This window comes from Eucyclogobius newberryi, unplaced genomic scaffold (genome assembly GCF_026437365.1).
Source record: "Eucyclogobius newberryi isolate DKJ021-1_F unplaced genomic scaffold, fEucNew1.0.hap1 SCAF_17, whole genome shotgun sequence".
NCBI classification, from domain to species: domain Eukaryota; kingdom Metazoa; phylum Chordata; class Actinopteri; order Gobiiformes; family Gobiidae; genus Eucyclogobius; species Eucyclogobius newberryi.
Window position 1 is genome coordinate 18,869,782 of NW_027315801.1, and position 12,381 is coordinate 18,882,162.

The 12,381-nt window shown below is 48.9% G+C and overlaps 1 protein-coding gene across 1 annotated transcript; it reads left to right on the forward strand.

The window, feature by feature from the left end:
• The first annotated feature begins 1,679 nt into the window (after window positions 1–1,679).
• On the forward strand, window positions 1,680–12,147 carry cunh1orf174 (chromosome unknown C1orf174 homolog). The gene is made up of 5 exons (XM_072450215.1): window positions 1,680–1,833; window positions 3,197–3,259; window positions 5,085–5,315; window positions 10,646–10,783; window positions 12,109–12,147. The coding sequence occupies exons 2-5, from the start codon at window positions 3,197–3,199 to the stop codon at window positions 12,145–12,147; spliced, it is 471 nt and encodes a 156-aa protein (XP_072306316.1). The 5' UTR covers window positions 1,680–1,833.
• The last annotated feature ends 234 nt before the right edge of the window (window positions 12,148–12,381 follow it).

Sequence of the window (12,381 nt, forward strand, 5' to 3'; positions counted from 1 at the left end):
ACCACTCTTTGTGCAGTGGTCACTCTCTTTGTGCAGTGGTCACTCTCTTTGTGCAGTGGTCACTGTCTTTGTGCTGTGGTCACTCTCTTTGTGCTGTGGTCACTCTCTTTGTGCAGTCTTCACTCTCTTTGTGTAGTGGTCACTCTCTTTGTGCAGTGGTCACTCTCTTTGTGCAGTGGTCACTGTCTTTGTGCTGTGGTCACTCTCTGAGCAGTGGTCACTCTCTTTGTTGTTGTTGTTGTTGTTGTTTTATGGCGGTTGGCATCCGAGTGTTGCATTACCGCCAGACTGGTATGCAAGCGTTGCATTACCGCCAGACTTTATTCTTTATACTTTGTGCTGTGGTCTCTCTCTTTGTGCTGTGGTCACTCTCTTTGTGCAGTCTTCACTCTCTTTGTGCTGTGGTCACTCTCTTTATGTGGTGGTCACTCTTTGTGCTGTGGTCACTCTCTTTGTGCTGTGGTCACACTCTTTGTGCTGTGGTCACTCTCTTTGTGCTGTGGTCACTCTCTTTGTGCAAAAAGGAATAATAACACGCTGAAGATCTGTGTGAGGAACAATGACACGCTGAATATCTGTGTGAGGAACAATGACACGCTGTAAATCTGTGTGAGGAACAATGACACGCTGAATATCTGTGTGAGGAACAATGACACGCTGAAGATCTGTGTGAGGAACAATGACACGCTGAATATCTGTGTGAGGAACAATGACACGCTGAAGATCTGTGTGAGGAACAATGACACGCTGAATATCTGTGTGAGGAACAATGACACGCTGAAGATCTGTGTGAGGAACAATGACACGCTGAATATCTGTGTGAGGAACAATGACACGCTGAAGATCTGTGTGAGGAACAATGACACGCTGAATATCTGTGTGAGGAACAATGACACACTAAAGATCTGTGAGGAACAATGACACGCTGAAGATCTGTGAGGAACAATGACATGCTGTAGATCTGTGAGGAACAATGACATGCTGTAGATCTGTGAGGAACAATGACATGCTGTAGATCTGTGTGAGGTTGGTTAAGCCCGGTGGCACTGTCCTTGGGTCATGTCTATTCCTGGACACTGTCTTAGATTTGAGTGTTATAAAAACTGGTCTCTTCTCGGTCTTGTCTCGTGACCCTGTGGTCTCGTGACCCTGTGGTCTCGTGACCCTGTGGTCTCGTGACCCTGTGGTCTCGTGACCCTGTGGTCTCGTGTCTTTATCTTGACTATTACAATATTATTTATTTTTGAAAAACAAATAAACTAAAAAAAACGTATAAGTCTTAATATATTGCATTGTTGCTAGTTACAATTATTGACTTCCTCTACTTATTATTATGGCCAAAGTTAAAAGGTAGCTATAACAATTAAGTGCGACTATCATATCTTCTGCTCATGTCCAACCAGGAAGTACAGTTATAAACGTCACCATCACCAAAATGGACGCACTGGGGTAAAATACGCAGCATTTTAGTGAATCTTATATAATCACGGTCAGTGTGTTTTAGTGAAATTACTTGTCTAACCTGTTTGATGCACTCTAGAGTCAAATAATTTTATAATTACAGTTACAAGATGGCCGCTGCTATTTGTAACACATCGAGCCAAGTGTATCTAGCTTTATTTATACGCATTAAGAGCCACATCATCCATGATAGAGTTCTGTCCTGCTGCTCACGGTCAGCCCCAGATCCAGCCCCTGATCCAGCGTCGGGCCCAGCAGCAGCAAGCGGCGGGGAACAGAACAGAGCTGGCCGCGGTGGTGCCCTTCTCACCGAGACATCTGAACCCTTCCCCCGCTCCCTCCCTCTGCTGACATCGGCTGCTCCTTCACGAGGTGGGCTAATCAATGCTAACGTGGCTAACAAGCGGCCAAGCTGTGGTCACTGTGCAAACTCTTTGACTGTGTGATGCTTCCGCGTGTTTCCGGTGTTTAGGCTGTGTTCATGAAGCTACGGAGGGTTTCACCGCGACATAGACCTTTCCCTAAGGCTTTGTTTACATTAGCAGCCACGAAGCTCACGGGACTAGACTGTCATGAGGTGTGATGTACCCTAAAGGAAGCTCACGAGTCTAGACTGTCATGAGGTGTGATGTACCCTAAAGGAAGCTCACAAGTCTAGACTTTCATGAGGTGTGATGTACCCTAAAGGAAGCTCACGAGTCTAGACTGTCATGAGGTGTGATGTACCCTAAAGGAAGCTCACGAGACTAGACTGTCATGCGGTGTGATGTACCCTGAAGGAAGCTCACAAGTCTAGACTGTCATGAGGTGTGATGTACCCTAAAGGAAGCTCACGAGTCTAGACAGTCATGAGGTGTGATGTACCCTAAAGGAAGCTCACGAGTCTAGACTGTCATGCGGTGTGATGTACCCTGAAGGAAGCTCACAAGTCTAGACTGTCATGAGGTGTGATGTACCCTAAAGGAAGCTCACGAGTCTAGACAGTCATGAGGTGTGATGTACCCTAAAGGAAGCTCACGAGTCTAGACTGTCATGAGGTGTGACGTACCCTAAAGGTGCACTACGTAACCTCCAGCCTGAGGGGAGTGGCCTCCTGCCTCAGGGGAGTGGCCTCCTGCCTCAGGGGAGTGGCCTCTTGCCTCAGGGGAGTGGCCTCCTACCTGAGGGGAGTGGCCTCCTGCCTGAGGGGAGTGGCTCAAATAGTCCATGTCCAGGGTGAGAAGGGTCGGCTGTGATCCGACCTGTTCGTCCCAGAGCCCTGGAGACGTACAGGTCCTGCAGAGATGGAAGTCTGCAGCCGATCACCTTCTCAGCAGAGGGCACTGTAGTCTCTGTTTGTCCCTGGCTGTGGCTTCAGCGTACCACACGGTGATGGAGGAGGTGATGGAGGAGGTGAGGATGGACTCGATGGACATGTAGAACCATCATCACTGCTGGCAGCTTGGCTTTCCTCAGCTTGATGTTCTGGGTGATGGGGAAGTCTTGTCATGTTGAGGGGGGGCTGGGGGGCTTTTTGATTACATTTTTAATACAATTGCAAAGAATTCTTAACAACCTCAGTCAGGTTGTCATTACGAGGTATTGTTTGTAGATTTAGTTTTTTAGGTAATAAGTCCTGAACATAACGTGGAAAAAGTGAACGTGAATACTTTCTACACAGATGACCTGTTTGGACACATTCAGTGTTGATGTAGAGCTGAGCCTGATGCTGCGGCTCTGACCTTCTGCTCCACAGATGCCTGGGCAGCCCAGGTGCAGGAAGAGGAGAGGCAGCTCCCAGTCTAGAGGCTCCAGGAAGGTCAGTCTGCACAAACACTACTCCAGCACTGCACAAACACTACTCCAGCACTACACAAACACTACTCCAACACTGCACAAACACTACTCCAGCACTACACAAACACTACTCTAGCACTACACAAACACTACTCCAGCACTACACAAACACTACTCCAACACTGCACAAACGCTACTCCAGCACTGTACAAACACTACTCCAACACTGCACAAACGCTACTCCAGCACTGTACAAACACTACTCCAACACTGCACAAACGCTACTCCAGCACTGCACAAACACTACTCCAACACTGCACAAACACTACTCCAACACTGCACAAACACTACTCCAACACTGCACAAACACTACTCCAGCACTACACAAACACTACTCTAGCACTACACAAACACTACTCCAGCACTGTACAAACACTACTCCAACACTGCACAAACGCACTGCACAAACACTACTCCAACACTGCACAAACACTACTCCAGCACTACACAAACACTACTCCAACACTGCACAAACGCTACTCCAGCACTGTACAAACACTACTCCAACACTGCACAAACGCTACTCCAGCACTGCACAAACACTACTCCAGCACTACACAAGCACTACTCCAACACTGCACAAACACTACTCCAGCACTGCACAAACGCTACTCCAGCACTGTACAAACACTACTCCAACACTGCACAAACGCTACTCCAGCACTGCACAAACACTACTCCAGCACTACACAAGCACTACTCCAACACTGCACAAACACTACTCCAGCACTGCACAAACGCTACTCCAGCACTGTACAAACACTACTCCAACACTGCACAAACGCTACTCCAGCACTGCACAAACGCACTGCACAAACACTACTCCAACACTGCACAAACACTACTCCAGCACTACACAAACACTACTCCAGCACTACACAAACACTACTCCAGCACTGCACAAACGCTACTCCAGCACTGTACAAACACTACTCCAACACTGCACAAACGCACTGCACAAACACTACTCCAACACTGCACAAACACTACTCCAGCACTACACAAACACTACTCCAACACTGCACAAACACTACTCCAACACTGCACAAACGCTACTCCAGCACTGCACAAACACTACTCCAGCACTACACAAGCACTACTCCAACACTGCACAAACACTACTCCAACACTGCACAAACACTACTCCAACACTGCACAAACGCTATTCCAGCACTGCACAAACGCACTGCACAAACACTACTCCAACACTGCACAAACACTACTCCAACACTGCACAAACGCTACTCCAGCACTGCACAAACACTACTCCAACACTGCACAAACACTACTCCAGCACTGCACAAACACTACTCCAGCACTGCACAAACACTACTCCAACACTGCACAAACACTACTCCAGCACTACACAAACACTACTCCAGCACTGCACAAACACTACTCCAGCACTACACAAACACTACTCCAACACTGCACAAACGCTACTCCAGCACTGCACAAACGCACTGCACAAACACTACTCCAGCACTGCACAAACACTACTCAAACACTGCACAAACACTGCACAAACACTACTCCAGCACTACTCCAGCACTACTCCAGCACTACTCCAGCACTACTCCAGCACTACTCCAGCACTACTCCAACACTACTCCAACACTACTCCAGCACTACTCCAGCACTACTCCAGCACTACTCCAGCACTACTCCAGCACTACTCCAACACTACTCCAACACTACTCCAACACTACTCCAACACTACTCCAACACTACTCCAACACTACTCCAACACTACTCCAGAGTGTGGCACATTGTCCTTCTCTCCACAGAACGTGGTGAGGGCGTCTGTGGACAGTGTGGCCTGGTCAGGGATCAGCTGTGAGTGTGAGCAGGGGTCAGCCCACAGGAGGTGCTCGGCTTCACCTCAGCCTCCGCCTCGCCAGGACAAGGAGAACCAGCAGGACATGGACATCCAGGACTGCAGCAAGCACTTCTCTGACGACGACAGCAATCAAATCCTGCCTGTGGAGCACTTCTTCGGGAACATGGACACTGTGCAGGTACTTTTGAAACTTTACATTTCCTAAACAAACGTGTGATGAAGTACGTGATAGAATGAAGAGCCACATCAGATCCTTCAGATCTTCTCAGACTTGCAGAGTTGCTAACGATTGATGGCATGAGCATCGATGCTAAATGTACGTCTCTGGTTTGAATGGTTAAAAGCCTTTAACATGGCCCTAAACTGGAACTAAAAGTATTGAAGACTTTGGGATGACTAATGTGTTATTGATATAGTCAACTAAATCAGCATGACATTTTTGAGAGCTCAGAAGAATGTAGACGTCCAGAACTCTCCTTTCCACCGCACACTACTGCTGGACACATGAGGAATTATATCCACTTGTTCCCTTAGTTTCCTTCCATTATAGGAAAGGCTGACCAAGTCTTTTATAGGAAAAAACCACATTGTATATTGATCCGGCATTTGAAAACTCATGGTTTTAGAGGTAGTAGTGGAGAAAAAATTACTTTTGTAAAATAAACCTAAAATATGTGCAACCACAATGAAATGAGCTCTAAATAAAAAAGCAAAGCAAAGATGACTAGCGTCTTTTTGAACAAAAGTAGCATCACAGACAAGGCAGTTTCTCTTTTATGATGCACAAATTATATGCAGCGCTACATGCACCAAGAAATAAACTAGTCCAGCCATCCATCTTCTTCTGCTTATCCGGGGCCAGGTCGCAGGGGTAGCAGTTTAAGCAGGGACTCCCACACTTCCTTCTCCCCAGACATTTCATCCAGCTCCTCCGGGGGGATCCCGAGGCGTTCCCAAGCCAGCCGAGGGTTGTTCTGGGTCTACAACGGGGCCTCTTCCCGATGGGACATGCCCGAAACACCTCCCCAGGGAGGCGCCCAGGAGGCATCCGGAACAGATGCCCGAGCCACCTCAGCTGAAGGAGCAGCAGCTCTACACCGAGCTCCTCCTGTGTGACTGAGCTCCTCAGCTACCCGGCGGAGGACACTCATTTCGACCACTTGTATCCGTGATCTTGTCCTTTCGGTCATTACCCAAACCTCATGACCATAGAGGGCAGGAACATAGAGTGACCGGTAAATTGAGAGTTTTGAACTCGGCTCCTTCTTCACCACAACAGTGAATCCGCCTGTCAATCCCACTCACCTGGAGAGGGCAAGCCACCTTTTTCCGGTTGAGAACCATGGCCTCGGATTTGGAGGTGCTGATTCTCATCCCAGCCGCTTCACACTTGGCTCAAACCGTCCCAGTGCAGCTGCAGGTCCGGGTTTGATGGAGCCATCAGGACAACATCGTCTGCAAACAGCAGAGATGAGATCCTGTGGTCCCCAAACCGGACACCCTCCGACCCCTGACTGCGCCTAGAAATTCTGTCCATAAAAGCTAGGAACAGAACCGGTGACAAAGCGCAGCCCTGAGGAGTCCAACATGCACTGGGAACAGGTCTGACTTACTGCCGGCAATGAACACAGCTCCTGCTCCGGTCAGACAGGGACCGGACAGCCCTGAGCAAAGGGCCCCGGACCCTGTACTCCTGGAGTACACCCCAAAGGACACCCCGAGGGACACTGTCGAAAGCCTTCTCCAGATCCACAAAGCACATGTGGACTGGTTGGGCAAACTCCCATGAACCCTGGAGCACCCGATGGAGGGTATAGAGCTGGTCCAGTGTTCCACGGCCAGGACCAAAACCGCTCTGCTCCTCCTGAATCCGAGGTTCCACTATCGGTCGGATTCTCCTCTCCAGTACCTTGGAATAGACCTTATGGGAGGCTGAGGAGTGTGATCCCTCTGTAGTTGGCACACACCCTCCGGTCCCCCTTCTTGAACAGAGGGACCACCACCCCGGTCTGCCAGTCCAGAGGCACTGTCCCCGACCGCCACGCAATGTTGCAGAGACACACGTCTCTGCAACCAAGACAGTCCTACAACATCCAGATACTTTAGGTACTCAGGGCGGATCTCATCCACACCCGGAGCCCTGCCACTGAGGAGTTTGCCAACAACCTCAGTGACTTCAGCTTTGGTGATGGATGAGCCAGCCTCTGAGTCCCCGGTCTCTGCTTCCTCTTCGGAAGACGTGACGGTGGGATTAAGGAGGTCCTCAAAGTATTCCTTCCACCGTCCGACTCCCGACTACATCCCCAGTCGAGGTCAGCAGGCCTCCACCTGCACCGTAAACGGTGTTGGTGAAGCGCTGCTTCCCCCTCCTGAGGCGCTGGACGGTTTGCCAGAATTTCTTTGGGGCAGACCGATGGAAAATAAATAAACTAGCTTTTCTACTATGTCGGTGTAATCCCTCATTCGTCCAGGCGTGTTCCATAGTAGAAAAAGCTTCAGTTGTAGTCATCTGGACTCAGTTTGAAAAAATAGACGTTTACGAAGCCAAAGTCCACACCCTCCTCGAGGACACGACCACATACGAGCGCTTGAAAAGAGATCCAACCAGTGGCTACAAGAAGAAAGTGATAGAGTGTTTACAAAGGCTGGAAAAAGAGGAAGCGATAGACCGGCCTCTGTATTACAGTCTGTATCCTGGTGAAGCCATGCCCTGCATTTATGGCCTTCCAAAAATACACAAAAAGGAGGTTCCACTCAGACCCATAGTGTGCAGCACAGATTCCATCACTTACAATGTGGCCAAGCATTTAACAACTATATTGGCTCCGCTTGTGGGGAATTCGGTACATCATGTGGAAAACACGCACAACTTTGTGGATAAAGTGAAACATCTCCAACTGGACCCAGATGACCTCATGATTTCATATGATGTTGTGTCCCTGTTCACCTGCATCCCGACCTCTGATGCAGTAGCAGCAGTGAGGATCAGACTGCAGGAAGACACCACCCTACAGGAAAGGACCAAACTGACACCTGAACACATATGTAAACTGTTGGACATCTGTCTGAACACCACTTACTTTCAATTCCGGGGACAATTTTACAGACAGATTCATGGCTGTGCCATGGGCTCGCCCGTCTCTCCCATAGTGGCCAACCTGTACATGGAGCACTTTGAGAAGAAGGCACTGGCCTCATTCTCAGGCATAGCCCCAAAACTGTGGCTCCGCTATGTCGATGATACTTTTGTAACAATTAAGAAACAAGAGCTGGAAACCTTCTCTGATCACATCAATGCTGTGGACCCACATATCAGGTTTACAAGAGAAGACGCTAAGGAGAATCGCTTGGCCTTTCTTGATTGTTCCACGATCAGAGGAGAGGACGGGAAACTCCAAATAGAAGTATATAGGAAACCTACACACACGGACCAGTATCTGCTCTTTGGTTCCAACCACCCACTACAGCACAAGCTGGGGGTGATCAGAACCTTACAACACAGAGCTCAAGGTGTGCCCACCAGCTCAGAGGGCAAGAAGAAAGAGGAAAAACATGTCCGAAATGCCCTCTCAGTCTGTGGTTACCCCGCTTGGGCCCTCAACAGAGTGAAGAGAACCAAAAAGCAGGACAAAAGGGAAACTGAACAGAGAAGGAAGGGTGTTTCTATCCCTTATGTGTCTGGCCTGTCGGAAAAACTGCAGAGAATTTTTAGACAACACGAAGTCCCTGTTTATTTTAAACCAGGAAACACTTTAAGACAAAAACTGGTTCACCCTAAGGACAAGTTGCCGACTCAAAAACAGAGCAATGTAGTTTATTCGATCCAATGCAGTGAAGAAAGCTGTAAAGAACGTTACATAGGTGAGACAAAACAGCCTCTACACAAGAGGCTTTATCAGCACAGAAGAAATACTAGTTCAGGACCTCAGAGTGCCGTGCATCTCCATCTTGAAGCCTCTAATCACTCGTTTGAAGACGGTGAGGTGAAGGTTTTAAGCAGGGAGAAAAGATGGTTTGAAAGAGGAGTTAAGGAAGCTATTTTTGTTAAAAAAGAAAGACTTTCTTTAAACAGAAATGGAGGGCTAAGGTTTAATCTTCCTGTTATTTATAATGGGTTACTGAACCCCTGGAAAGGTAGAGGACCAGGACAAGGGCATTCAGATGCTAATCAGGTACTCAGGGTGGTTGAGCCAGGGTCTCACAAAGACAAAGAGGATTCTAATAGCCCATTAAGATTCTGAATAGGCTCGGTAGATACAAGGGGGGAGTTTCTGTTGAAACAAACAACTCTTTCTACTTCAGGAAGGCTCCGCCCAATGGGTGGGTCTTACCACAGAACAGTATTAATATCGGAGTTCTCGATCTAAATTCTTTTATTGACAATGACTCTTGGATGAGAGTCGAAACGTCTATTTTTTCAAACTGAGTCCAGATGACTACAACTGAAGCTTTTTCTACTATAGCTTTTCTACTATTTATCACGGGATAATAACTGTTCACTTTCATGTGTTCGTCTTTCGTCCCCAAACTATGACCCAGTATCATCCTTTCCTTTTATTATAAATTTGAAAAGCCTGCTCAAAAGCTTGCTCCTCAGTACATTACAGTTTTGCCGGAGCTTCTTTCAGAAAGAATCACGTGATGTGAAGTTCTTTTAGATGGATTTTTCCGTCTGTGGCAGGAGTTCATATATTCAGAGTGAAATGACTTCAGTTATTCTTTTCTGCAAATGCGAGTGAGCACCGTGAGCACCGCGTGCGAGGTGTCGTGATCTTAATACCTGGCGGCATCTTTTGAGCATGGCGGGTCACAGCCGCAGCATGGCGGGTCACATGGCGGGTCACAGCCGCAGCATGGCGGGTCACATGGCGGGTCACATAGCGGGTCACAGCCACAGCAGGGCGGGTCACATGACGGGTCACATGGCGGGTCACAGCCGCAACAGGGCGGGTCACAGCCGCACCAGAGCGGGTCACATGGGGGGGTCACAGCCGCAGCAGGGCAGGTCACATGGCGGGTCACAGCCGCAGCAGCAGGGCGGGTCACATGGCGGGTCACAGCCGCAGCAGGGCGAGTCACAGCCGCAGCAGGGCGAGCCGCAGCAGGGCGAGCCGCAGCAGGGCGAGCCGCAGCAGGGCGAGCTGCAGCAGGGCGAGCTGCAGCAGGGCGAGCTGCAGCAGGGCGAGCTGCAGCAGGGCGAGTCACAGCCGCAGCAGGGCGAGTCACAGCCGCAGCAGGGCGAGTCACAGCCGCAGCAGGGCGAGTCACAGCCGCAGCAGGGCGGGTCACAGCCGCAGCAGGGCGAGTCACAGCCGCAGCAGGGCGAGTCACAGCCGCAGCAGGGCGGGTCACAGCCGCAGCAGGGCGGGTCACAGCCGCAGCAGGGCGGGTCACATGCTAAAACCCCTCAGCGAGAACACTGCCCCTGAGGTTCAGCGCTTAATTTATCTTGACATGCCGTAGCAGAAGGGCACAGTTGAGTTTTGGTGTGTTTCTACTTGTGTGCAGGACATTCCTCCGAGGCTGTCCGCCCCGTCTACGACCGCCTCCAGAGCACAGAGGAGACGACGCTACTTTGCCCTGGAGGACAGCGAGGCGGAGGAGGTGAGGGGGGAGGCAGAGAAGGTGAGGGGGGAGGCAAAGGAGGTGAGGGGGGAGGCAAAGGAGGTGAGGGGGGAGGCAGAGAAGGTGAGGGGGGAGGCAAAGGAGGTGAGGGGGGAGGCAGAGGAGGTGAGGGGGGAGGCAGAGGAGGTGAGAGAGGAGGCAGAGGAGGTGAGAGAGGAGGCAGAGGAGGTGAGAGAGGAGGCAGAGGAGGTGAGAGAGGAGGCCGCGGAGGGAAGGCAGAGGAGGGGAGGCAGCCGAGCATCCCAGCACCAGCACACGGAGGACGGCCCCGCAGAGGGACACTAAAGCTGGGAGCACAAAGACACGTGTGCCAAAGACTGCAGAGGGTCCGAGGAGGGTCCGAGGAGGGTCCGAGGAGGGTCCGAGGAGGATCCGAGGAGGATCCGAGGAGGAGTGACCAGTCCCATTCTGAACCAAAAGTGTGGACTGACCCGGGACTGAGGGCTGTACACAAGAGCTTATTGTGTCATATTTATTCTTAAACCTGATGAAAAGCACTTTAATTCCGATAGGCACATTAATGAAACGGCGCTGATAGTCAGACAATCCGATCCACAGCAGACACAGGAGTACATTTCATTTATTTCACAAGCTTTAGTTTGAACTGTCATGAAAACTGTTCCACCTCGAGTGGATCGCCAACACAACCAGAAAGAAAATGGCCTTGAACGTTCAGTTTTTGTATGATGTAAATGTCTTTGTAAATAAATAAGAGTGGACATAAAGGAGTAGCTGTAGGTAGTCTTCATCCTGTAAACGGCAGCAGGACGTCACATTGTTGTCCTGTCATCAGTTTCTGTTCCATAGCAACTGTCCAAACATTCTATATTTTAAATAGTGAAAAGTCCCCAAAACGGCTCTAAAGACGTTTTGCTTGACTAATGAATTGTCAATTAGATTAGCATTTTTTTCTACTAAACAAAAAGGTAAATCTTGACAGTAGCAAAAAACATTTTAGTTGAAAGATCAAGACTTAAACATGAAAATCAAACCAAACACAGTATTTGTTTCCGTCCTGTGCAGCAGCAGCAGCATCACTGGAGCTGTGGAAGACTAGACAAATGTAACTCATTTTTTGGGCATATTTCAGTCATATTTAGCATGAACCATAATTGATGCTGTTTTCTTTTGTGTTCATTTTATAAATAAGAATCATTGCCATGTCGATTAACAATTTGAAACTAAATATTTTACCGTTTGAATTGAAAAGTCTCAAATGTTTGCTATAACTGGAAGTTGAGTTATTATTACCCATAAATAGATGTGACATTTGGGACGCCTCCAGAAAAGTGTTTGTAGGTTTGAAAAGTGTCAAACGTGTTGAACCAGATGAATGTTGATTCCAGGTGTTTGGACTGAGTCGAGTCCTCAGTGATTTGCACTAACTTCATGTCCTCTGTCGTGTTGACGCTGCCTTTACGCTCAAGCCTTATTTACTCGTCTTCATCTCTGCAGCAGCTTCATGACCAGGTCCAGGCTTCACTGGACGTGCATTGTATTGTCATTTTATATAATCATGCCATGCAAGAACAAATAAATGCCTTTTCAAAATCAAGTGCATTTCTTTTATATTTTGAAAAACCATTGAACAGTTAAACTGCCAATGAAGGTCGGACTCT